Source organism: Chaetodon auriga, chromosome 16 (assembly GCF_051107435.1).
Source record: "Chaetodon auriga isolate fChaAug3 chromosome 16, fChaAug3.hap1, whole genome shotgun sequence".
Lineage (NCBI taxonomy): Eukaryota > Metazoa > Chordata > Actinopteri > Chaetodontiformes > Chaetodontidae > Chaetodon > Chaetodon auriga.
In genome coordinates, this window is record NC_135089.1 from 11,797,007 (window position 1) to 11,824,891 (window position 27,885).

The window sequence follows — 27,885 nt, forward strand, 5'->3', positions numbered from 1 at the left end:
TAGGTTTCATACCACTCTTTATAGTTGCCAGCATTGCATACATACAATACAAAATACAGACTTAACACTTTATAGGCCTTAAATGGACAGCGGTGCTTTAAAGGTTTACATTCTGTAATTTAAACAGAAAAAAAGCAACTTAGACCTTTAGAAAACAGAGCGTTTACTAGCTGCACACATTATTCTTATCATAATAATTTGCCTTACTATTTAGAAACACCACTTGGAGACTAAGCGTTATGTTTTACAGAGCACTGGCACGTCTGAGAAGCTGGTATGCTGCATTATTAACTGCTTGAAAATGATGGGAAATGCTGCTACGCTTAACTTAACCACATTGCTGCCGTGGTAGAACTTTACGGTCGGTCCATATGACGGTATCAGTAAAAGAAATATTTGGGTAATACATGATGGTAACAAAGTGCTTCATACAGTATATCGTAGCAGCTGTACCTGTTTTGTTTACATCCACTCTCATTCTGTACAGTACAAACACAATAGATCTCTGTTACGGTTTAAAGAGGGTAATGTCTAACAGTGGAACACAGCTAAACACTCACATATTGCACACTGCCCGCTGTCGACTCCACATAATCCCACCTCTACTTCCTGTGATTGATGACTTTAAAAATGATCCGCGGAACGGTTAAAATTGTCTCTTATAAAAACAAGTAGTAAGTGCCAACTTCCCACTGACATGGTCTCATATGTACAGGTTAGTAGCATTAGAAGTTAAGTATCATACAAGAACAATACCATTTAGAAAAAAAAAAAAAAAAAAAGCATTTATATGGCTAGAACTGAAAACCGCTGACAGTGAGGCAGATACAACAGAGTAAATGGAACAACCCATCATCAGGACAGCTGATTTCAACGAGCGTTTTCTCACTTAGTAAAGAACTTATGTTACATTCAGTGTGGTGGGCGGCGTACAAAAATACAGAACATGTAAACTAACAGGAGAATGGCTTTATTGGTTTCTTCAAAACAACCAAGTGAATGTATTTTAATTAAATATCTATTTCAGGATAAAGTGTATTTTTGTAAATCTATGTCCTATTCATGGATATATATCAAAGATTTGACTGTCGAGCAGTAATAACACGCTTACAGAGGTGACCTGAACTCAGGCTCAGGGAAAGAAAACTTAAACTACTGGACGTTACTGAGGAACTATCTTTCAAATAGTAGAGAAACCTTGACGACCAAAAAAGGACATTTTCTAAGTAGTAGTCTTAGTGATTTAACTCTGTTTTGTTCTGAAAAGACAAACAGTAGATACGATACCACTGCCATAAAGCTTAGTTGTCCATCTTTGATGCAAAAGTTTCTCCCTTAAAGTCACCAAAAACCCATTAATACATAAAATCTTGTTTTTTGCTCAAAATTGTGCATCGAGTGGTGTGTGTGCATGTGTGTGTTTGTGCTTGTATATATTCAGTTTGTCTGTGGATGTGTGTGTATTTGTGTAGCCATCTCCATATGAGTGTGTGTATGTGTGTGTGTGTGTGTGTGTGTTACCAGGCCAGTGGGGAGGCCATTCGTGGACTTCTGGGGCTCTTCAGGCTTTCTGCAGCCTGCTGCTCACTGAGAGCTCTCTGTGGTAAAGAAACAACAGGGTTTGTCAGCTAACACACACGTTTCAATAGCTTCAGTGGAATGTTCAGTTATGTTGCGTGTATATTTATTTCTGGTTATTTTGTGTTGTTTTTTTTTAATCTGTTGTGTGTTAGCTCTTTTAATCTGTGCTGGATAATAAGGATTTGAGCCCTGAAATGTCCAGAATTTAGTGAATACATTTGGTCTTCAAAAATTGCAACCATTAAAATCATTCACACTTATGCACAATAATTACAGTACAACTGATTTCAAGACGAATATTAGTGCTCTTTGAACCTCCGTCCATTAAGGCTGCATAGAAAACAGTTTGTGCTCATTAAAACTGAATGTTAATTGCATAAATCTGAGTGTTGTCCTCATATTGAGCTGCTGAATTTATAAAAAAAAAGTTTAATTTTAATGACTGGCTACCTGAGGAAAATATTCAGGCCCGAGGGGCTGCCAGGCTGCAGCACAGTGCTGGATACTCAATGTCAACACGCCGGTCCTGCTGCTGCATGGAGCTCATTATTAGCTCTCTCTACATCTTTGATGAAATGCAGGCTGTGCTCATTACCAAACACACTGCATGGGCCTTTCTAAAAAACAAAACACTGGCAGAGTAGAAAATCTAGGAAGTAATGAGGCAATGATCAGACACAGCGCAAGGGTTTATCTGCAGCCATTAAAGTTGTGAATCACAAGCTGTTTGAAGAAAAATGAAGGCTTTTTCAAACCATTATGTTTAATAGTTTAGGGGAAGGCTGAGAGGGAGCTACAGAGGATAACAAGCATGTAGTTTTGACTGTCACACCGGCTGCAGGGTGACAACAGGAATTATCTGAATGCCTGAATCTCTCTTACTCACCTCAAACTTGCCAATGAACTCAGAAAAGATACCAAAGAAGGCCTCAGTGTTGGTGGCTTTGCCGTCTTCTCCAAAGTAAGAAGCAGTTTTGCTGAATTCTTCCATAGCTCTCTGTTGCAGGGACTCCAGAGACTGCACTGCTGGATGACTGTTTTCCAGAAAGTTCTGCACACACTGGAGTCAAGGGACACAAATGTTTCATTATCTCTTACGCTACATTCGTCTTTTCCTTTCATTAGCCCACTTATGTCTCTTCTAAAGGATACACTCATCACCACAGCGAAACGGTCCTCAGCAGTGGCAGGCATCTTCTGACAGGCTGAGCGAATGTCCTGGATTGTTGTATGAAGATCATTCAGATCCGATGTGATCGTCCTCTGGTTTACTATAGACAGACAGGCAGGTATGTGTGTGTACAAAGCAAGAAAATAGATGGAGGAAGAAGGAAGGAAGGAAACTTAAAATCAGTGACATAAATCCTGAATAAGTGCTCTCTATATGTTAAAATGCTCTCAAGCCGTGGAACAGAGGTCAAAGAGAAATGCATCGACGTACCTTTGGCTGCAAGAGGAACCATGGTTAAATCTTTGGAGAAATCCAACACATCAGGAAAGTGTTGACATAACGATTTGACCAGAATATGTAGAAATGTCGACTTCCCATCAACTGTTTTAGTTGTGCTCAACTGCAGAGGACACAGCGAAGTTACTGACTGTACAAGTATAACACCATGAGAGAGAAAACAAGGACTGCTTTGAAAAACATTTGGTCACATGTTTGATTTATCTATTACTGTATATATGATGTACCTCTGTAAGGAAGTTGATCTTGAAGCCTGTGGTCTTGTTGGTTTTAGGCTGGCTGTTATTCAAGTAGTTCCCCATCGCCAACACAAACTAAAGGAAGACAGAAAGCAGCGAGCACAACAGTGTCAAATTTATCCACATATTTTCATTACATTTTCAACACATTCTTTCATCTCTCATACGTACAACTCTGATTCGAAAGAGCTGAGACGGAAGTGTTCCAGAGTCCATGTACTAATATCCTTTATCCAATCATGTGTTCACAAAGTGGTGAATCTCACTCAATCCTTGCTTGTGAATGACTGAGCCTTTCCAGGATTCCCCTTTCATACCCAATCATGATGCTATCACCAATTAACCTGTCGACCTTTTATATTTTACTCTTTTGTTGCTCCTGTCCTAACTTGTTTGAATTGTGTTGCTGTATCAAATTCAGAGTAAGCCTATATTTACACAAGTCTAATAATTTATGGGGTAAAACAATAAATTGTCTTTGTAATTTATTGTCTTTGTGTTTTCAATTGAATTATGTCAGATAGGATTAGCAAATGATCACAGTTTTATTTATGTTTTATGCATGCTTTTCCAAACTTTTTTGCAATTGGGGTTGTACTCATGGATAGCATTTTTTAAACATTAAATAATGATGTCTTGTTTCACTGCAAAGTAAAATGAAAGTATACTGCATGTCTCCTTCCAGTTCAAGAAAAAAACTAAGCATACTGTCATGAACATACTTTTTGGTCCTTTAGATCTGATAACTGTAGGATGTTGTTTGTTGCAGTGTGTCAGAACCAAACCGTAAACAACAACATGCTATTTTTCCTTTTTTTAGTGAACTTTGCTGAACAATAAGCTACCTCTAGTATCTTAGCCAGCTTCTTGCTTGTTTTCAGCTCCACCGAAGCCTTGTAGAGGCAGTCGTAAGATGCTCTCAGCTCCTCCGTCTTCTCCTGCAGAGAACACTTGAAGAGGAGGCTCTGCAGGCGGGTCTTGTACTCTGGTACTGACAGCATCTGATGGAGAACACAAATACAGTGCATGGGCAATGGCACAGATTCAGGCAACCACTTCTATAAACAAACCAGCTGACGGTACCTGCAACACAAACTGGTCTGGCTCGCTGAGTTTGCTGGGGTCCTGTCTGTATTCTTCATATTTTTTGACTTCCTCTGCGTCGGGGGCATACAGCAGCAGCTGTTTGATGTGGGCTGGCTCCAGCCGATCAGTGGCCATATTCATCAGCACCTGACGTAGTTCCCCGGGAGACAGCTTCAGGTGGGCTATCAGGATGGCTAGAGGTTGACAAGGAAGATGAACAGGGATTATCAATTCTTAATTCTGAACCATAAATGAGAAAAAGGAGGAAGAATAAGAATATTTTTAAAATAGCATAATAGGACATAAAGACACATATTGAATGCATCATAGAATTTTTTTTAGTCACTCATTTTATACTCACAGGCATTGTAGGCCTTCTTATGGGACAGAATTTCGATCACGTCTTTCTTCTTGAAAGTTTCTGGCTGGAGGGATGGCTCTGGAGCGGGCACTGAATATGGGACCAGTGTTAGTAAAATGGCCGTATGTTATGGAGGTACATAGAGCTGAATTGGGCAAAACAAAAACATCCTAGGAAAAGTAATTTTAACCTCCGATTAAAACATTTGCCATACACTTTTCACATGAATAGGGCTCACTCATTAATCCACAATTTCTTACCTTTTAATTTATGATCTCTAGCTATGTTTCCATTTAAAGCACAGCAGATATGCATCCAGCCACTCATACTCACTGGAGCTCTTCTGTGTCCCAAAGTGCAGCTCCAGATCCAGATACTTCACCATGTCATGCAGTTTTTCATAATCAGAATTTGCTCCCAACTACCAAAGACATGCAAAAATGGTGCCACATGAATTACAATTTCATGGCTGTGAGGTTACTTTCAATTTGGAAGTCTAATCTAAATTATGTTGCACTTTAAGAGGGTTAAGGTCCCCATGTGTGAACCCCACGAAGCTCACCTGTCCCCAGATTGTCCCCTCTGAGTTTTCCACTTGCTCCCAGCGTAACCTCTTCACACTCATGTGGTTGGAGTCCATCCTGGTGAGTGAAGGCCTGGGCAAGGGTGGAGGGGAACAGGGTGGGGGTAGGGGTGGAGGCGGTGGGGGCTCCAGGTGCTCTGAGGGGTCAGATAGAGAGTGGGGGAGGGACTGGGGCTGGCCATGGGATTGCTTATGGTGGGCCTGAGTTTGGGGCTGGTGTGGAGACTGAAGCAAGTGATGTGAGGGCTGGGACTGCGGACGGGTGGCTTGGGTGGAAGCCTGCACTTGGTGCTGGGATTGGTGGTGCTGGGGCAGAGGCTGGAAAGTGGAGAGGGTGGGCTGGTGTGGCTGGAGGGGCTGAAAGGTGGAGAGAAGGGGCTGAGGCCTGTGGGGCTGCTGGGGAGGGTGGATGACATGAATCTGATGTTGATAGTCCTGCGGAGGTGGCTGTGGGGTCATATGGTGGATGTGGTGGATTTGAGGCGTGCTGGAGTGGTGGTGGGTCTGCTGGATAGAGTGAGGTCTTTGGGGAGAGGGTTTAGTGGGCTGGGGATGATGGGTTTGGTGAGTCTGCTGCTCTTGGTGTCTGCCTTGCGGTGACACTTGGGTCTGATGATGACTTTTAAGACTTCTCCGGCTCTGGTGGGAGTGGCTGTCCCTATTTAGCTGAACTGGGAGTGAGGCAGGCTCTTGCTGGGCTTGATGCAGAAGCTCTGTGGATGAATGATGTGGCTTAGTTTGGTGCATTTGATGGGCTTGATGGAGCAGCTCCGTGGAGGAGTGGTGGGCCTGGGGTTTGTGCATTTGATGGAGGAGCTCAGTAGATGAATGGTGCGCTTGTCCCCGATGCATTTGGTGAGCTTGATGGAGAAGTTCAGTTGAGGAGTGGTGGGGCTGAATTTGTTGCATCTGGTGAGCTTGTTGCAGAACCTCAGTTGAAGAATGATGGGCCTTGGTTTTGTGCACTTGGTGGAGCATTTCTGATGATGAGTAGTGGGCATGGGCTTGTTGTATCTGTTGGAGCACTTCTGCAGATGAGTGGTGGGCCTGGGATTGTTGCAACTGATGGAGCATCTCTGCAGAGGAGTGGTGGGCTGGGGCTGGGTGTATCTGGTGGAGCATCTCCGCAGAGGAATGGTGAGGCTGGTGTCTCATGCCCTGGTGGCTTTGGTAGATGCCCTCAGAGTACTGACCTTGTTGGCTGTGGTGGGCTGTTGGTTGGGGTGCCGGCTGGTGTGGAGATGGGGCTGAACGGGACTGACGTCTGTGGTGATGACTCTGGTGTGCCGGCTGCTGCTGTGCTTGGCGCATCATGTACAGAGGATGGTTAGAGTGGTGATGGGTGGAGTCTGGAGAGGGGAGGGGGGGTAAGGACTGGTGGAGTTGTTGGAGAGGCAGTGGTGAGTGGGCTTTCGGCTGCGTTGGCTGGTTAGGCATCGAGTGGTGGCTCTGGTAGATCTGTTGCATCTGTTGCTCTTGATATGCTTGTTGCTCCTCGTAGGCTTGACGCTCCTCATAAGCTTTTTGCTCCTCATAAGCTTTACGCTCCTCATAAGCTTTTTGCTCCTGGTAGGCTTGAAGCTCCTCAAATGCTTTCTGCTCCTTATACGCTTGACGCTGTTCATACGCTTTTTGTTCTTGGTAGGCTTGCCGCTGTTCATATGCTTGTCTTTCTTGGTAGGCTTGTTGCTCCTGGTACAGTTGTTGCTCCTCAAAAGCTTTTTGCTCCTCATACGCCTTTTGCTCTTCATAAGCCTGTCTCTCTTTGAAAAGTTTCTCCTGATAGGCCTGTTGTTCCTGGAACAGTTGCTGCTCTTGGAACAGTTGCTGTTCTTCGTAGGCTTTTTGCTCCTCAAAGGCCTGCCTCTCCTTATATGCTTGTTGCTCCTCATAGGCTTGTCTTTCCTGGTAGGCTTGTTGTTCTTGGTAGACTTGCTGTTCTTGATAGGCTTTTAGCTCTTGTATGGTAGCATGGACCTGTATTTCCTCTCTTGTGGGCAGGACTTTGTGTAAGGAGTGGCGTTTTGGTGGTGGATTACTACGGGGTGGAGGTGGAGGAGGGGGGCCAGATTTCCGGCGGATGGGCACATACGCTCTTGGGGAGTGTTCAGGGGTGTAACTGATCGGTTGCTGCTGTTGCTGTTGTTGGTGCTGAGACTGAGTCTGTGCAGGTGCTGGAGGAGGAGGAGGCGGGTCATTGAACTGAACCGGTGGGGGTGGCGGAGGAGTCATTGGGGGCGGAGGGATATGGTCAGAGGAGGAAGAGTAGGTGAGGGAGGAAGCATTCTCTTCTCCACTACTACTTTGAATATCACTCGGGCTGCTGAGCTCTGGGGCCACAAATCCTCCATTTTCATCTTCGTCCACACCCAGCTCCTCTTCATTATCCTCATCCTCCTCATCTGGGAAGCCCATCTGCACAATATCCTGGCATTAACACCAATTACACCTCATTAGGCCTTCAATGTCAAAAGATAACTTCTAAAAATCTTTTGTTATGCTTGTCAATCTAGATGAGTTGATGAAAAATGTGTTGATTCTTTTTAATGGTTTAAACAGAAGGGAGTTTATTCTATCCCAAATGCTAAACCTTAAAATACACACAGATGTTTATAAAAACTGGACCGAGTGCACAGGATCTCCTGAACGTATCTCTTTGCAAAAGCCAGTACAAACGTGGTTACAACATGAAATCCTTACAAACACTTATGGTGGAGGTTTGATGAGAGCTTTGATGGCAGCTTGTGTACTTCTGTCCACAAAATGGTTTATTCTATGAGATTCTAAGATTCCTCCAATCACAAGCAGTGAACAAGGTGTTTTGTGGCAAATCATGTATAAAACTCTCATTCAGTTTTTGTGTCAGTCGGTGTGTTCGACCTGTAAATAAATTCAGGACTGACTGCAGGCTTTAATGCCATGTTTTAAACACTCTTTTATTTACATTTGAGGTCAAACGGGTTGACAACAGAGAGGGAAAGAAATCTATTGGTATTTCTTAGGTGAGGCTGTTTGTATTGCAATGTTACACAAAATATTCTTTTCTTAACAGCTTCATTCTGAATCTTGATTTCTTTTTTAGACAGGAGAGTATGTGTATGTGCGTTCAAGGATCTGTCCTATTTTACATTTGGCTGCAGGTCTTACATTTGAGTATCACAGGGAATCAGTGTGCTGTACCATGGGGAATTAACCAGCAAGCACCAGAAACTATGGATTCATGGGTATTTAAACAAGAAACACTATGAGTATTGGCTTGTGGATTTGCTGTGTAAGTGAGAATTGGCTGTATGTGGAAAACAAACAACTTTGTGTGTAGATATAACTTTCTGGGTAATGAATGTTTTTTCATTTTCAGTGTTAGTTCAGCTACCACATAAACCCTGATAGAGAGAAATGTTTCTAAATGCAGCTGATACACATTTGTTTTTTTCTTTCTACACCTAACAGAGCAGATCATTCCTCTGATGTCTTATGTTCCTTTGTGCTGAGTAACAGTAAAACAATCTGGAGGGTGCAGCACGAAGTTAATGATTCAGGTTGTTACACTCAAAACATGTGAGAGCTGATAACATCTGCACATGATAACTGGATACATATCAGTAGTAGTCAAATCATCAGCTCTTATGCATTATTATTTCACATAAGACATGCAGTCCTGTGACTCTACCTCCTCATAGTCATTCTCAGGGGTCAGGAAGTCATCAACGATGGCCACCCGCTGTCCCAGCTGCTCACTCAGTGCATCCAGAAAGCGATCTGTGTCTTCTGAGCGCGGCGGTTTGGAGAAGGTGTAACGCCGCTTGGCGCTGCGGTGGGTGGGGGGACTGGATGGGTAGTCGGGGGGCTCTGGAGGTGATGGAGGGGGGCTGTCCAGGCTGATGTAGGGGTTAGACTCCCCACTGGTCTGGCTTGTCAGCCCTGATGGATAGAACTGGGCTGCAGGGGGGCTGGGGAGAGGCTCCGGCCAGGATGTAGGGGGTGGGGGGCCTTTACGGCTGCCTGAGAAAAGGACGTACAGACGTACAGTTACATAATGATGGCTACATTTCTGGAGCATCATTTAGGTGCAATGCCTGACAAAAACGTCTCTTTTTTAAATAGATCATAAAAGGCGATCAATGGCACTCTCTGACAAGTTAATAAATTCAGTAAAGTGTCATCAGGTCTTAGAAAGAAGCACAGAAATACTTTGCCTTTAATGAACTAGTCAATATTGTTTTTTTTTTTCTCAAATCAAACATATCTACACACTTTGCCTTTAGAAACTCTGAAGAGTTCACAAAGTACACATACATGTAACAAAATCGTAGTAATAAGAGTCTTTCCCTCTACGATGGAAAAATGTAAAAAGTTCTGCATTCGGAAAATTTGGCTCTGAACATGTCTCCCAGAGGAACCCTTGCAGAAAACACATTTTTGATTGTTGGGGGTCTTTAATTGTGTGTTTTCTAGTTCCACTTCCACCATCACCATGTCCCCCTTATGAGGTTCGGTATTTCTAGACTATATTTGACTACCTATTTCACCGCAACCTGGCCCTGCCTGATGTAGACTGAACGTGAGCACGTCCCTGCCTTACTCTCACGAGTACGCTCTGCATCCCTATCTGCAGGTTTTGTAGGGAGACAAGCTCTGACCCTTCCTCCTCAGGCCCTAATCTAACGAAACTAATCATAGCAGCCACATTGCAACAGATCGAGAGCAGTAGGTTGCTTTGAGACTCTGCTATGCTGTGTATTTATTACAGCATGAAATCAGAAAAACTGTGTCAGTGTAAAATTCAAGGATATTCACTTGAGTCAGAAATGGGTTGGCTACCTTGGGATTTATCACTGTTGCACTGCAGTACTTTTTAAACACTTTGTTATCCACAATCTCTTATACACACACATACACACACTCACTCACACACACACACATACACACAGTAGATCAGTCAGGTCGTCATTTTATACGGTATATCAGTTGAATGGAATTCCAGCTGCTATAAGCTTAGTGTAACATTTCTACTTTCAGCTACCTGTGTTAGCATGCATTGTCGGGGAGGCCGTGCGCGAGGGAGGCTCCAGATCCAACAAACTCTCAGGGGCAGGAGGAGGACGACTCTTCAGAGACTTGGACCTCTTGGCTGAATACATGTTCTCCAGTTCAGCATACACTGCCGACAGCTTGTATTGTGGAAATGTACAAAGAAACCAGAGTAAGACCTCTTGCCCTAATGAGGATGACTCCTACGCTGATACATCTTTTCCCGTGAGGACGGGCCTTGGTACGTACATTGGTGAGGTTGTTGGGAGTCTCGGGAAGGGAAGTACCGTCTCCTGACTGTCTCTCTCCCGGAGCCAACCTCATCCCCGTCTCCAGCATTGGCTCTGCACGGAGCCCTATGACAATACACCTGTTAGCATGACTGAAATACAACCCAGGTAGCCTAGTTAGCAGACTGTAGCTGAGCACATCTGACTGTGTTCTCACACCAGAGGACTAACAAAGAGCCAGCTCTGGCCTACTTTTTAGAATGTGGGCTTGTGCTGATTTGGGCCGACAATCAGCTCCAGTTAGCAGTGATCAGATTGTCTTTGGGCCAGTAATGGAGGAGCCAACCAAACGATTTTGGGTACGTGGGAATTTGTTACACTATTTTTCAGTATATGAAAGCTTGTAGAAAATGTACAGTTTGAACTGCACTAGTATGAACCACACTGGTCGTGTAAAAGAAGCTGTCAGTCGCAAACAAAAGCAAACAGTGATACAAAAAAAATGGAAGGTCTGTGTTTATAATGACAATGAGGATAATGAGAACGCTGAAAGTAACAAAAGTGATGATGGCAATAAGAATCATGGTGGTCATAGTGTTACTGCTGCTACGGACGATGATGAAGATAATGAAGTTCTGTACCCATGCCCAAGTGTGTGCCAATGACCAGGTCATCAGAGCTACGTCCCCTCACACTGCTCCTGTACGTGGTCCCTGTCACCCTCATGGAGCTGCTACGTCGATGGGGCTCGGGGGCAACCTCGGGCTCCGGAGGAGGGGGAGGAGGTGGTGGTGGTGGTGGAACTGGAACACACACACATATTGGCAATGCAGAGGAAGAGGCAAAGGTGTATGAAGGGCTGCAGCACCTGGGTTGATCTGAACCAGTGAATTTATTCCCCTATGACAGCGTCCATCTCACACACAAACCCCTTCTCATTCATACTCACACACATCTCAAAAGAATCAAAAAGGACAAATGCGTGCACACACCTGGCGCTTTGTATCCAAGAAAGCGCGAGATCTTGCTCTGGCAGTGTTCCTGCTCCTCATACGTCAACAGCTGGTAAACAAACTGCCAGATCACCTGTTTGGCCGGCGTATCCAGCACCGGGAACACATCCACGATCAGAGTGTCAACGTTCCTGTTGCCATGGAAACACAGGCCAGGCAAGGCGACAGAGATCACCTGGCTGTCCAATCACAGCACACGGGTGCGGTCACCCATGTAATGCAGGAAACTGGACACAGGATAACAGGGCACTCCTCCGATTTTACACACAAGGGCAAGTTTACTTGTGATGAGGAGGGTAAAATGTAAATTTTCATGGTAACTTTACATGTGAGTCAGTGGTTTAGTGTAAATGCTCAAAAAGCAAGACACAGCAGACAAAAAACTTTTTCAAGCATTGGTGAATTTTGAGATTTTGGGCTGTTTCACATACATAACATGTCTTCTTTCAGATTAGAAGAAAGAAAACATTCAAAAAGATTTATGTGGTGGAAATGCATGAAAATGAGCACACGTTTAATTAATTATTGCCTTGTTTCCATATATAGACATAAAATTAAAAGAATTGTCTTAATGTAAGTCATCACCTGGGGATGTTTCATGGCGATATCTATCTTTACTCTATTCACCTGCTGTGTCTCATTGTTGTCACAATGTATGGAATTTTACAACACATATACTGGAAGGCTGTTTTCTCAAAATGAATTTTTTTCTCATACTCTGAGCCAGAAACCTCCACTTCAGTAGCACTTACACACACCAAACGTCCCAGTTTTATTCATCTACAGCATATTCTGAAGGCTTTTACAGAAGGCCCTGTTCATATATAATTCATAGCCTGATTTATATAACATTTTATTCCGAAAAACATGGCAAAATTTATTTTTTTAATGTCTTTTGACAGAATTTTCTGATGTATGGAGTGATAAAAAGAGATATCCAAATTTCCCTTTGGAAAAACCTTTGATTCACATATGTTAGCAAAGTGAAATGAACCTGACTTTATCCAGCATTCAGATTTCTGCTCTGGAAATGTATGCAAATTTGTGCATATATAATAATGGTTCATTTGCATATTCAAACTTCAAACGTCAGAAAACGCATAATATAAAAAATTATTGTCTTAATGTAACTAATCAACTTGGGAAGTTTCACCTCACCTGTAGTGTCTTGCCGTAACGGCCCCAGCAGTACAGAATAGAAACATGCTCAGCTGTCCCTCTCAGTGTTGTCTTGTCTTATTTGCATCACTTCACATCCACCCTCTGACTCCTCTCCTGACCTGACCTCCAGCCCTGTGCTCACCTGTGCTGGAAGAAGTTCTCCAGAGCTTTGCAGATGGTGTACCTCTCCTGGATGGTCAGCAGGTGCTCCAGCTGCTGTCCGAAGGTGCGGCCATGAACCCGGATGCTCGGGGGCAGAATCTCTGCCACCCACTGCAGGGAGCTGAGCACAGGGGAGCGGGCGCGTTCTGTGGGAACGCCGCCACCCACAAGGTCCTGCTCTGCCAGGGTGAAAGTAGGCGGACCATCCTCCACTACTAGAGTGGGCATGGCACCACTGCCCTGGAGCATGGACACCACCTTCTCATGGGAGGAGGTCCTACAGGCAGACACATGGTACACATGGAGACGAATGCATGCACACACACACACACACACACACACACACACACACACACACACACACACACACACACACACACACAGAGTGATAAACTTTTAACTGCATGCTCTAATTATGTTTTAGAAAGAAGCTCAATGCCACAGTTTCAATTCCTACAGTGTAGTAATTAGTCATTCCACGTTACTGATGTGTCAATAAACAACTTCCGCAGAGGACATTACATATACTGGAGCATAAACACATTTTTACATTCTCTGGGGAGCTCCTTCATTATTATTTGTCTTTTAACTGTTGTTTTTCTATCAGTTCCATCTCAAACGAGATCCCCACTCCCTTCAACAACTGTGTCAGCTCCACAAACTACAAAACATCTTCAGCAGGGGAACTGAACGACTCTATTTATGTTTACTTATCAACTGAGTCCTTTTCTATTCAGTCAGATTTAGAAAAAAAATCACAATTTTATGCAGTTTGGACACAAATTAGCAACAAGGTTGTGATGTTAACACAGGTGAGAGCTCGACCTCATGTCCAGTCCATTGAGAAACAGGATGCGGTCTCCTGGCTTTAGGCCTGCCTTGTCTGCTGGGCTTCCTGCAGAAGGAGAAAGAGAAGTCTGATTTGATCATTTCCTCATTAAAAGAATGGCACATCGGTAGAGACGTTATAAAGAATTATTGCACTGTTAAATGTAATAACAGTGCTAATACAACGTAATAACTAACTAATATGACAAAATGTTTGATCCTTTACACTCAAACACACACAAAGCAGCACAAGCGCACACAGACTTTCACTTACCGGGGATGACAGAGTCAATCCACACTGGAGCATGTCCTCTCAGAGTGAAGCCAAAACTCATGTTGCCCTTACACACTCTGACTGTCCTGAAGAGACAAATTTGAGCTTTGATTAATGATAGGACAGAGGAATAACCAGACCCTATGAAGTAAAAGAGAAGCTGGTAAAATACACAGCTGTCTCTAAAGTAACTGCTGAATTTGTGTGGTTAAAACATGATTTTGATATCGCTTAGAATTTTCTACAATATAAAAATGTATGGGTTGCCATAAAAACTCTGTTAAACTTAGTAAATATGACACACTGGAGACTTGATTAAGGGTGGTAGAATCCATTATATATACATAGCTAATTGCTCGCAGCGTTCAAAACTTTATAATGAGGCAAATAATCCAGTTTAATTCTTAAAGTTAAGTAACTTAAGTTCCTCTGTTCAACTCGAAAGAAATTGAGGCCATCTGTGACCTCCTGCAGATTTCCATATTCAGCAGACTATTTCATATTCACATCCTGCATTAACAACCCTACTTACATATGGACAGTACATCCCAAGGGAGCTGTATCACATCCTCAGAAACCGGAGCCGAATAAGAGATAAGCTGTTTCTTGGGGGCACAGTTTCAAGAGATAGTGACGGGGTGTTTGCTGTCATGTTGTTCACATGTTTGTTTTTTAAATATCTTTTAATCCATTTGGATTTTGTTATCCGAGCACAGAATAAACTGTCATCAATTCATAAAAAGACGACAGGAAACAACGTCATAGCACATGAACAGGCATGACTGTGTAAACGGGTTTATCTTCCCATTGGCTTTCCCACTGAAGGGTCTATTTTTCACTTAACTCCTACTCATCTTAATTCACATCAATTCCATGCTTCCACAAGAAGACCTGTCAAAGCAGCTCTCATGCGGAGGGGTTATAAATCTGATCCGACGTAAGAAGAGAGAGGGTGTTATTTTAGGAAAAGGGTTTTTCTTTGAAAGCTAAAAATGACGTGCACAGTGCAGCTAATGGGAAATAAACGCTGCGACTGCTGCTGAGGCCAAAACACTCAGGATGTAAAAAGGCAGGATGAGCACATGACACTTAATACAGACCTGCAGTTGGTGGTGGTGCTGCTGGAGTGCCCAGCTATAAGTGAGGTGGTCTTGCGCATGCCGCGGGCTGGGGGGACCACGCCTTCCTCTGCGTGGGTGCGTGGCACTGAACTGGCACGGGTGGAGACCAGGAGGCGTTCAGGGTGATCCTCGCTCCGGCTGCGGCGTAGGTGGTTACGACTGGGGTCGCTGAAGCTTCGCCCTTTGAGCCGGCTCATCAGGCTCTGGGAGACCACCTCGTCAAAGCGTTCCCGGTGCTTCTTGGGAATGAAGATCCTGGCAAACATTGTGGGATCAGACACAACCTCAGATTGACAAGGAAAAACTCAAGGAAAGCAGAGGCGTCCAGTTCAGCTTCTCCTGTGTGCTGCGGCTGGAAAGACCATTTCTACATAAGATCAGTATCACACACACTGAAAGGGTTTACAGAAAAAGAAACAAGAAAATTGCACCAAAGTAGTTATTCAGCAAAAATCCCCACAAAATCCATAAGTCTTTATGCTGATCCATCGTCCAAAACAACAGAGGGATTCTTGCTCTGATTACGTGTTGTTCCAGCTGCAGGATGCACTTAATTGGTTCAAAAATAGTTCAGTCCATATCATCTCATGGGAGGGCTGAGGCAGGTAGAAGGGATTGGTCCAACATTAGTTTGTGTGTATGCATGTGTGTGTGGGTGCGAGAGAATGAAAGAGACGAGAGACGAGCTTTGTTTGTGTGGTCCTGTCACATTAGCAGCTGCAGGTAAGAGTGTTCAGCATAGTGACAGCTCACAGCATACACGCGAACAGGAGGAGGCTCAGAGCCACCTCTGGGAGGAAGCGCTCCACTCCTCCTGCTATAATGTTATTTTCCCCTCCCATAATCAACTCCCAATGACTTCCTTTCTTCTTAAAGGAAAAAACCCACTCTCAGATACTCTTTGATATTGGTTTATGATATTTAGGGTGTTCCAGTGGCGGTTTTGTGGGTGTGGTGCACCCACTTCCCTCCAGTCTGTTTTGTGTGCTGCATGCATGTAGATGAAAAGAAGCTGTCCAGTCAATAAAACAAGGCTGGAGAGAGAACAAGTAGTGTTGGCTGCATCATACTCTTCAAAGACGGCTTGTATTTCAGATGAAACAAACTGATACTGCTGCCCCTCTATGACATATTTCTCCCTGTGAGATTATCCAACATCAGCACATTGTTCTAAACTGTACAGAAAGCAGCCTTCCCTGTCTGTTTCCTGGGGACTAACGAACCTGACATTTACCACTGATGTTCTACACTGCTTGAAATGTCTTCTACCAATAAGCTCTCTTGTGACTGTGCTGTCTGCTGCATGTGTTTTGTATCTGGCCAATTATCTGCAAGAAGAAGAAGAAATTATATAACAAAACAACAAAAATGACCCAGAAATGGAAGAATCATTGCCAATAACTCTATTTGAAAACTGTTTTAGGGTGTGTTTTTCCTTTAAATATAGGGCACCTTCTCCCATTTTTCTTTCTCTTTTATCTTGTGGTTTATCTGTGCACACACACAGGCAACCCTCCATCTCACAGCCATGTACACGCACCTCATTTGTTCCTTTTCTCTTTTGCATATTCTTCCCCATCCCGCCTACAAAACGATGCTGCCACCATCCTCAACGCAAGCCTCTCTGTATCTCTACGTCTTCAACATGAATCTCCTGAGTACTTCCACTGTGCAGAGGAGAAAAGAGCGCTTTGCTTTTTCAGAGTGCACCGGTTCCAATGTGCATCCAGATACACTGCACATCTCCTTACTCACGCGCTACTGTTGAGAATAAAGCTCAGCGGTGCGGTTTGGTTTTCAAAGTCATCACAGTGTTGCAGGTACATTTGGGAACATTGTTAGGAAGCAAAGATTAGATGATTTTTCTATTCAGTAGTTTCACAAAAACGCACTGAAAGTATTGGCTTTGAAATAAGAGTGACGCTTAAGCTGAGCTGCCCCCATACTAATATGTTACAATCCAAAATTAACAGATCTTTCGGTCCTGCGAATTTCTTACCTAGACATAATTCTGACTCACTAAACTTCACAGGTTTTTGCAGGCATGTGCACACAAACACACCTTTATAGCTGTTCTGGACACCCTCGCATCCAATAAAACCTGAGACCACATCCAAAGCCAGTCTGTGTGTAGGTGTAATATAAACACACATTTAAGTGATGTTAGTTACCATTTTAGACAAATGGGACTCTTATGGAACATGTTTTGGTTATTGGACTAATTTGCATGGATTTCTAAATCTAGTTATGGGCTGCATTTGATCAAACAAAGATTATAAATATCACAAGCCAGATTTTCTGCTTTGCAATCCTTGTCTCCAATTATAGACACACTTGCATCTCATTGATGGCAGTATATTGCAAGTGCAATTGTCCCTAAATAGCATTAAGTCCATAGCACTGCAGCAACAGTACAGTTTGTCCCTTCCACAACATTTCTCCTGATTTGCCACCCTGTGGAGTCACACACACACACACACACACACACACACACACACACACACACACACATTACAGTCATACAATAGGAGTTAACTGCTGATTCATTGTGTGTTTGGGTTTGTGTGTGTGTGCCACCCGATTGGCATATAACATTTCTTCTGAGTTTAGTCATCTGTGGAAACACGGCTTGTGTCATAAGCAACTACTTTGTAAATGACCTTACAACAGCGACAACGGATATGTCACAAAAAAGTCAAACAATGCAATTAATTAAAGCACTAAAAATGTTGTAATTTGGCCACGTTTAAAGAGGCACAGTCTGGATGCTTCTGATCCAGTGACTGCAGCCCTAACTTGAAACCCACTTGTGACAGGAAGAACAGCCCTGATTAGACTTGGAAAAGATATGTTTATCCTCGTGTTTCCTGATCTCATCACTGCATTCAAAGCTGTCAATCACACTATTCTCTTAGAAAGACTGGAAAAGTGATAGTTTCATCAACTATCTACATGTGTCAAAAACAATGAATTCATTATGTGGTGTTCCACAGGGATCAATCCTGGGCCCCCTTTTATTTCACTTTTATGTTAAACTCTGACTTCATTACAAACCATAGCTATGATCATGATATACAATCATATATCTCTGTGGCTTTGATGATCTCAATCTTCTGGAAGTGGACGTGCCATTGATTTTACAATGTTGTTCTGTGAAACAACGCAATCGGTTGATGGCAGGGTGAAAAAAACGAAGGCTTATCTTGATTCATTGTCTCTTCAAACTATAGATGAAGTTAGGAGTCCTGGCTTTGCTTAATGTACAGATATGGTTAGAAAACGTGTCAGTTTGGTTCAATTAGTTAAGGTTTTGGTGTGAGTTTGGTCAGAAAAGGCAAATGTGTATCTGTGTGTAGAAACTGTATCAGCACAAAACTGGTTAAGGATCATCTCTTCCATAGATACTACTTCATTTGCTTTCTATGGATACATCCATTTAAATAAAAGCCAAGGGAGCAGTCTAAGTAGGTGACAGTGATTAAGTGCTGAGTTTTATTAATGCAACAAAAAGTCAAAGCTTCCCCAAAGGCTGCTATATGCTCGTCTGCTACACCAGCCTGCTTTGAACTGAGGATCGGGTTTGTATAGCAAAGGAGAACTACGAGGATTCTATTGAGAGACATAGCATGACAGCATTAAATAGTAAAAAATCCACATTCGGTAAGCTTCATCCATAGAAAGGCAAAGTGAATGACAGAGAAAGAAAGCGTCAGATGATGGTGAAAGACTGACAAGCAGGCAAGCTGTCAGACGCCATGGATTGATATGAAGACTGGCAGAAACACTTCCAGAGATAGATACAAGACTCACGCAGTAAAATACCACATAGCGAGAGACAAGAAAAGAGAGTAAGTGGAGAAGTAGAGCTCTTTCTAGGCCAGGGTCATGTAACTATTGGGAATGAAGCAGGCTATGTAGGCCACAGAACTTTCCCAAACAACACTCATACATCACCATGGTTGCTTAGACAAACGGCGGAAAGGGAAAGCTAAACAGAATAGGGCCATTTATTGAGTATTTATGACAGTCTCAGGGCCTGGCTCTATTTCCTTCTATCAGCTATTGATTTCTAATAACTCTATCGTTACAAACAGCTCTCTGTCATGTCACAACCTCAGTCAAAGAATATTTCCCTTGTCAAATCTTGTAACACGGCCAAAACATGTGAGCAGAAACTTCACAGCTTTCCTCCATTGAAGTTGGATGTAGGCTTTGGGATGCCCTCAATTATAAGGAGGGCGAGAGGAGTCTATAATTAGGTTTGAAGGAGGGGTGGATCAAGGACACAGCTCACAGAGGGATGAATGACAATTGCAATCAGCTGGGAAACTCATCGCAAGAACCATTATTATCAGACCCACTTCTGATCAGCCAGTTTGACAGCTGGGCCAGTTATGAATTTGCAAACACAAAGCCTGGCTTGAGGCGCTGGTTCAAATGGAAAAAGTCTCAGAAACGAGAATATAACAAGAAAGAACTATCAGCAGTACTTTTGCTGAAATCGAGTAGTTGGCTCGTCAAGTTTCCCATGCCGGAGTCAAATTTAGGGACACCACAGACTTTCAGATTTTCACATGCTGACAAAAAGTGTAAAAAAAAATCATCAATACAAACCCTGATAACAAATACACAGAGAGCAGTTGCACAACAATACTTCAGCAACTTCAGACACAAGTCAGCACAAACGACAAAGCACAGCAAACACTGCTGAGATCAAAGGAAAAGTGCCATACCGAAAGTGTCTGGAAAGGCTCCTATCCCTTCCCATGGCTCTTTGGGGCTTTGAGGAAGTGCCTGAGCTCAGTTAAGCAATGCAAATGCCTCTCCTGTATCTCGATGAGTCCCCATCTAGTTTGCACAAACAAACTCCCGGACAAAGCGGGAAGAAGATGTGAAAAGGGAAGGTGTCCTGGATCTCAAGAGCGCTTGCTGTAGGCTCGGAAAGCAGCCAGGTGAAGAAAGAGAGAGAATGAGAGAGAGGGAGGGAGTAAACTGGTAGAGTGGCTGTGGTCCACATCCCTCCACACCTCCAAAACATCCTCAGGCAGCATCATCAGCTGTTCTCCAACTTCATGTTTGGGGCAGCACTCTTCCTTTGTCCCCATCTTTTGTCCCAAAGACGCCAGGGTCAAGGTCACCACAGGGGAGTCTTCTCGGTCACAGTCAAAGGATAATCCTCATCACCGAGTCATCCATCACACGGCAGTAAGAGGTAAGAGAGTGACAAATCTTCTCTTCCCTCAGTGGAGGAGGAAGGAAAGAATGAGTTGAACAGAGGAGTAAGTGAGGAGGGAGAGAGGAGAGAAGTGAGGAGAGCCCCTGTGGAATTTCATAGGCAGGTCAGCACAATGACTGTGTGAGTGTGCAAGAACCAACAATGTGCACAAGTGAACGAACAGAAGCCTTGACAGTCAAGTCTGAGCGACACATGCTCACTTGCAGCATCCATAACACTTATTTCTACAAGCATGGCGACAACTATCCAAATGCATGCAAGCATTTCCAGCCCAAAACAACTTGACTGATTCACAAAACATCTATAAGAAACAAAAACACTCTGGTATTCAGAAAATAAGGAAAAAGAAAAGAAAATAACTGCACTGCGTCCTTAATCCTGGGTTGAGAATGCATCAGTGTAATTAATTAAAAACCTTTTAAGTCTATATACAGATACACTGCCAAAGGCCTACTTTTCACGATAATTCCATTCAATTACCATAACACTGCAGAACGGCATGAACAAAAGAGCTAATAGGCGTTCCAAGACTGTCTCTAATGACACTCCAGATACATGATCTTTTTGCATAACTTTCAAGTGCTCAGGCACTCGCTAACCCCTGGGTTTTACAGCCGTTTAAGAATCGACACTGGCAAGTGCGTCAGAAACCTAAGAGAGAATTTATTAAAAGAAATAGGCTGCTTAAAAATAGAACGCATCCTGTGGGAGGGCGAGGCAAATCGGAGAGGGGACACAGGCAGACTGAGCGGAGTGTGGCCCAGCTGGTCAAGTATTACAAGGCATGCAGATGAGGTAACTTCATAAGGCTGTTAAGCACACCTGACATCCTCTCATACACGACCTCTAAATTATTGGACCGACGTGATGCGGGTGGAGGGTTTTCATATGCGTGTGGGACTGTCGCAGGAAGTGACAGTGATTGAGGCAGAGGGAGACAGACAGATTGGGAGACAGAAATAGGGGGCGGAGACAGCGGCTGAATAAAAGAGAGAGATTCAGCCTCAGCGGCAGACACATTGATTCTCCACACCTCAAATGACAACACTGGCATCACTGACAACCGCTCATATGATGTGTTATTGTCTTTTCGTAATCTCTTAGTCAACGGGTCGTAATCCTGCTGGGAATAATAACTGAGCACTGTGATCAGGAGCCACAGGGTACTAAACTGAAACGGAGAAAACGGACAATAGTCAGACTAGCTCTCACTCTGCATCTTAACAAAGAGTCTAAAGCCATGGCAGCAGCTCTTTGAGTCTGTACTTAGGAACAGCAGCGCTTTGAACTGCATGTTAACGCTTGCTAAGCAACACGCTAACATGCTGCAGGTTTAAAGAAAATGGTTCATGTAATTTCATCATAATTCATTCATAATCAAAACAATGTAACAAAAAAAAAAAAAAAAAGACAGTTTGATGGCGCCATGAAGTAGCATGGGATCACGTTCACAGATGAGGTAATGTATTAAATTTTTATTCATGTTGCGTTGAGTCCCGTTCACTGACTTCCTTCCTCATTCTCTCATATGTCATCTGATGTTTCCTGTGTCGTCACTGACAGATGACCAAATGAAACACACCGTTGGATAAAATCAGATTTCTCTTTCTGGTTTTGAGTATTGTTGAAAACATTTGGGATACTGTACGTACAAATTCAACAGAATATATAACGTATGTACAGTAGTTTTTAGGCATTTTAAAGAGGAAATATTACATGTAGCTGTACCAATAGCTGTTGAGATATTTCAATCTGGACCAAAGTTGTGGGCCGGCTGACTTTGCCATCCCTACAGTCATGCCGCCAGCATGGCAAAACCTAAAGAAGCAGCCTATTAAAAACCGTCACAAGCAACACATTTCCCCAAGAACGGAGAGCTTCCACACTGCATTTTTCCCCAGACACCTGGGACATCTCATTTTCTGCAGCAGCCATGTCCACCAACACCACCCTGAGGCATGGCTCATGGACATCCTGAAAGCAAAACTCCCCGAGGCTCCTGCCACAGAAACATGATCACCAGATTCTGCTGTAAACATCAAGGGCTATTCCAAACCTGGAACATAAATACGTTTTTTAGCCCTTTCTAGATTATGCAAGCCCCACGATAGCCTGCAAGATTTGTGCAGCCTAATTGGCATAGAGAAACAAAATTACAGCACATACGGCGCTGATAATGATGACAACAGAATGACACAGCAGGCAGACACAAAGAGAAGAGGAAAAACTTTGCTTTGAAGCCTGTCAAGGTCACAGTACACCTAATCCCAACAGGGTAGATTTATGGGTAACTACTGCTATCTGAAATGGATTTATCTTAAGAGAGATTCAGACTCTTATTGGGAGAGTTACTGTACTTTTCTCACAGCCCAAAGGTGAGGAAACAGTTCCCAGTCCTCTATGGATCCAAAGAATACATAATTAATGGGAGCCCGAGCAAAAACAAACATTACAAAGCATTTTTACAGGCAGCTTTCTAAGGAAGGAAATGTGCTATCAAAGCTGGGATACAGACAGCTGTGTCGGAGGAAACCGAGATGGTTGGACCACAGCTTTGTTTTGTAGCTGGAAGGAGAAGGGACTGCTCCCTGAAAATGAGTCACTGGAATATGTGAACGCTGATTGATTGCTTCAAGACTGCCACAATAGAATGATTTAACTGCACTACAGCTTAATTCATGACCAATCATAAATGGCCACGTATGGCGGACACCAGAGAACGCTTTGACACCAAACTTGATGAACAGTTACATGCTACAACTGTTACAAAATGTGCAACGTCAAGTAGTTTCAGTACTCACCTGAGGCAGCAATTCATGATTTCTCCCAGCATTGAACTTCAAAGCAAGGACTGCGTGCATGTGAGGAACAGTGCTGCGTGCATGCAGCCTGAGCATCTGCATGTTGTTCTGTTTTCGTACTGTATGTGTGCATATCTCAACCACCAACAGCAAACTGGCTGCAGCAGCTGAGAGAGTATGCAGAGGAGGGAATAAAGCGCATCCACTGAAACTGGTGTGTGTATCAAAGAGTGCATCACAGCTGACAGGGAGGAATGGGAAAGAAAGAGACCAACAGAGAGAAAGTCAAAGTGAGAGGAAAAGATCGGGGGGGGGGGCTGACAAAATGAATTGCAAGTGTGTGCAGAGGTATTGTGTTTTGGGTTTTGATTTTCTGATCAGTGCTGAGGAGGAAGAAATGCAATATTCTGAGGTGAATTTCTAACCATGCCCTTGTGTGCTGCACCTGAAACACGAACAAAGTGACTTTCAAGCACCCGAGGGCAGCTGCTTTACTGCACTGCTTTACACCAGGCCAAACATATTCAGATGTGCTCAAGATGTAAACCTCATATTTCACCTCATATTTCACCAAAAATATTGATTTCATGGAGCAGTTAAGGGGTTTTTACTCTCCTCATTGTGCCCCGACTGTCATGTAAGGCTGAACCACAGCTGAACTTTTAGATCACTTTTACAATCATTGTCAAAAGCAGCGATTGTGAGAAAACTATTTGACGTGTATAACACAGCCAGAGCCTCATTACGGTTAGCCTTGTTTTCTAATCATTTCCCACTCGTCCTGGATTAAGATTGATTATGATGCATTAGTTTTTGGCTCTTTTTCTGTATTCCAAAAAAAAGGTTAATCATTGATTGAGAATTTGAATTAGTTGGAATGTGTTGCTAGCCTGTTAATAGATGCTCATGTTTTGTTAATGTTTTACAGTTAAAAGTTGTGCTCACATCCACTAATTTACAGTTTTAGCACTTCCTATTTATCAATGATCAATCTAAAAAGACTTTTAGTGTTTTGGTCATTAAGCTGTAACTTTCCCAACAAGATAAACATCTCTGTTACTTCCTCGTGCACGTAAGCACTGAAGCAGAGCTCCTGACAAACACATACTGTATACCCTGTGAGAGTTGAGACTGGAAGCAGCACTGTTAGCTAAAACATTAATAAATTGTCCTGGTTGCATCACTGGCAGTGACAGATACTGAAACAAGATGTAAAGCCGGAGAAATCTGCTTTAGTGCAGAGGGAGAGGGGGAACAAAACAGTTTGAAGAGATTCCCTTATATCTGACAAGGCCTCTTTAATCACTGCATGAGAGGGACTATGAGACTTGTGTCTGTCGCCGAAAGCATATCTGAGCATCGGATTGGCTACCTGACGCTGTCAATCAGCTGTTGGTGCTCCTCCGTGATCAAGATGTCGGGCAGGGCCTCAGCCAGATTCTCCACGTCCCTCTCAGCAGCGTACTGCTTGAGCACCTCAAACAGCTGTTCCTTCACATCTGGTTCCTCCCCGAGCACTTCCTCTACCTGACGGACAAATAAATGCACAGGCGTGAAATATTCATCCATTAAACAAATAAATATCAGTTGAAGCAAGCATCTATGTCACACCCACTTTCTTGTTGAACTCCATGGCCTTGTGGGCGCGGCTCTCCCTCACGCTGTCCCCACTCTGTGACAACACCCTCATGCTGCTGCTCAGCCGCTTGGGCCGCCGGGCCATACTGAGCACGCCTAGACGCAGAGGCCGGCCCTGAGCTGCTTTGATCATGGCCGCCGCCGTTTCGTGGTGTTTCACTGGGATCCCGTTGACCTCCATGACATAGTCCCGGGCCTTGAGGCCACTGCGACCAGCAGGACCGTTAGGCATGCAGTCCTCCACCATCAGAGGGCTGTCTCCAACGATGGTGAAGCCAAAGCGGCCATCTGGGCCAGGAGTGATGTCAATCTGAGGAAGGGGGTAAAAAGCATGGTTGCCACCTCAGGGCTGTTTGCACCACTGCACAGCTGAAATGTTACGTGTTTTTAGTGTACAATATGGGTTATTTGATGTCAGCTGACCTGCTCGATCCGAGACACCACTCCAATGCTGGGGGGCACTGTCTTGAGGGTCTGAGCCAGAGCAATCAGGGCCGGTGTGCTGAGGTTGGTCACGTCCTGGCCCTCGATGTCCACCACCTGGTCCCCTGGCTGCAGGCCAGCGAGGTAGGCGCTGCTGCCCTCCACCACGGACAGGATGTAACTGGGCCCAGTGCCACCCAACCGGAAGCCAAACGCCTCAGGCCAGTTCTGATTGGTGGCTGGGAGGCCGAGGTCTGCAGTACGGACAGAAGACGTCGGTAGGCAAAGGGTTTTTAATTGTGGGGTGAAATGTTTTACTGCTTGTATGATATAGATTGTCGTATTAGACTGCAGGAACATTGTTAATCTGGTGCACGCTGCTCATACAGACAAGCAGGTTGTAAAATGGAGGTCAAACGGTCCATTGGTTTAAATAGGGCACCTCAGGGAGGGGGCTGCCTTCCTGTAGCCTAGCAGCAGGTACACTGGTCTACTTAATGAAGCCACAAATATACAGACACAGAAGCTACATCAAGGTAAGGTGAGCGCCAGCAAAAAGGGAAAAATTGGGAAAAGAGGTGGTTATTTCTGACTGTTGGTATCCAGCCCACATGTTGACCTGCTGGCCTTCCCCTGGTCACTGGCCTCATTCTGCTGCAGCAGAAAGTGTCCCAACAGGCTCACTTGACTTCTTCTCCTGTCATCTACAGCCATCTGGATACGTCAAAGATGTATATGTAGGACATTTTAGGGATTGGTCGGTTTACATCATGATGTATTCTGCAGATTTCTGAACAAAAAGCCCAAATCTCGCATCATATTCTGGATCACAAACTGAGAATCCACCACACCTTTGTTAACTGTTGACTTAGTTTACTGGTTTAATGATCATTTCTAATATTTTTTCCCCTGCTCTCTTGTCTTCTTCACACATGTGTAACCAGGATCCTCACACTCATTGTAGCAGAATCAGACTTCTGTGTAAAAGTAGAAACGACCTGAATGTAAGTTATTTGATAAAACATGTTTGCCTCAAGTCAACACTGAAACTCCCGCCAACAACCTCGATTGAATCGTATGACAAAAACAACTCCAAAGTGCAAAATTAGAAGGGAAAACTTCACCTTCACCTATATGACAGAGTGCAAGATACATTATAAAACTGCAGATACAAAAACAATTCCAGTCATCCATCACAGTGCTGTTTCTCCTTTGGTTATTAATCATAGAAAGATGGAGACAGAGGAGACGCCAAATAGATGGAGAAAGACTAAATTAGAGACAAGAAGTAAGAAAAGTATCAAAAAAGTGCAGGAGAAGTGACAAAATAACTCTGTGCAAGACTTCTGCAAAGAAAAGTAGGAATGCCAGATCTGTTTCAATGCAAAGAAAGAGATGTTAGTGGAGCACAGGGCTAAAGATTCAGGGTGAGATGTGGCTGAGTGAATAAAACATGTACCAAATTCAAAGACTCAAAAAGCCACAGAACTGGGTGTCAGCCCGCTGAAAGGAAACATCAAACTGAAGCTGATTAAGGATCTACAATAGACTGGGAAATCACTGCCATGGAGCTGTGGATCATAATCTTTTCTCCCCAGCAGAACACAAGCGGCACACAGATGAGACTTCTTGTTGTCCTTTTCTCTCCAGCCTGCGCTCCAAATACCCGACCTCAGCTCCTTTCTGCTCTGCTCTTTATCTCACCTCCAGCAGATGAAGCATTTCATGAACATCATGTAAAAAAGCATGATTCAGAGAAATGGACTTACAGAAATCTTTGGAGGCACTCCGGGTCCCGGACTTGCTTTGGCGCAGGGAGAAGCGGCCCTTTCTGCTCAGGAAACGCCTCATCCTTGCCCGGCTTGCGGCAGGGCACGTTCCAGCCAGCCTCCTTTCACCCCCGGCCTGGAGGTCTACGCAGCCAAAGAGCGCCCTTGGACACCCTCTTGCTGCTCCTCACCTGAGCTCACTGCCCCCCAAAAGCCCCTACCCAACTAGGCAAATCAAGTGCACCTAAAGGGTCACATCTGTAGGATATGTGGGCCAATGCTTCCCCCTGTTCTCAATCAGAGAACCAGCGGTGTGCAGCTGATGAGAGGAAGGCTTGAGGATAGAGGAGAGCATCTGAGAGCTAGGCTCTCCATCCTGGTTGAGGCGGTCCAGCCTCAGTCTCAGTCCAAACCCTGTGGCTGAGCGACTTTCAGAAAACTGGGACACGCTCACTTGGTCCTGAAATGGTTCTTTGCGAGAAAAGGTACTGCGAAGCCCCATTTTTCTATAAATACCTTTCCCTCTCTCTCTCTCCCTCTCTGTCTTCCTCGGTTGCTCATGTGGATGGGGCCCCCTCAGAGGGCTGAGGACTGACCCAGAAACTGTAATGTACCAGCCAGGGACACTTCTCTGATTATAGCGGCTATGTTAACCTCAGTACTGGAACATCAGTTAGAAAGATGAAGCCTGCAGATATGCTCAAGGTTACACCAAATGCAGCACCGTTTCAGCTAATCCTATCAGATGCGGGGAATTTAGCACGGAATTTCCAATATTACAGTAACATACAGTAAACAGCAAGACTTGGTCAGAATATGCCTCGTGATGTGTGTCTCAGAGGGAGCTGGAGCAATGGATGCTGTGTTTAACCTGGCACGT

General features: G+C 44.0%; 1 protein-coding gene across 3 annotated transcripts; it reads right to left on the bottom strand.

Annotated features, from left to right (window-relative positions):
• grid2ipa (glutamate receptor, ionotropic, delta 2 (Grid2) interacting protein, a) lies at nt 1-27,382 on the bottom strand. 3 transcript variants are annotated; one of them, XM_076752448.1, is made up of 23 exons: nt 27,006-27,382; nt 25,237-25,490; nt 24,791-25,123; nt 24,548-24,702; nt 15,118-15,393; nt 14,018-14,103; nt 13,741-13,810; nt 12,896-13,192; nt 11,572-11,723; nt 11,221-11,382; nt 10,599-10,705; nt 10,342-10,489; nt 8,989-9,320; nt 5,298-7,745; nt 5,069-5,156; nt 4,736-4,825; nt 4,372-4,568; nt 4,134-4,289; nt 3,277-3,363; nt 3,023-3,152; nt 2,734-2,852; nt 2,468-2,632; nt 1-1,598 (listed from the first exon to the last, which is right to left on the bottom strand). In XM_076752448.1, the coding sequence occupies exons 1-23, from the start codon at nt 27,085-27,087 to the stop codon at nt 1,518-1,520; spliced, it is 6,015 nt and encodes a 2,004-aa protein (XP_076608563.1). In that variant the 5' UTR covers nt 27,088-27,382; the 3' UTR covers nt 1-1,517. The 3 variants fall into 3 exon arrangements, with proteins under 3 accessions (XP_076608563.1, XP_076608565.1, XP_076608564.1); XM_076752450.1 differs by lacking the exons at nt 24,548-24,702; nt 24,791-25,123; nt 25,237-25,490; nt 27,006-27,382 and adding an exon at nt 23,176-23,297; XM_076752449.1 differs by lacking the exons at nt 24,548-24,702; nt 24,791-25,123; nt 25,237-25,490; nt 27,006-27,382 and adding an exon at nt 19,872-20,329.
• Nucleotides 27,383-27,885: the final 503 nt, after the last annotated feature.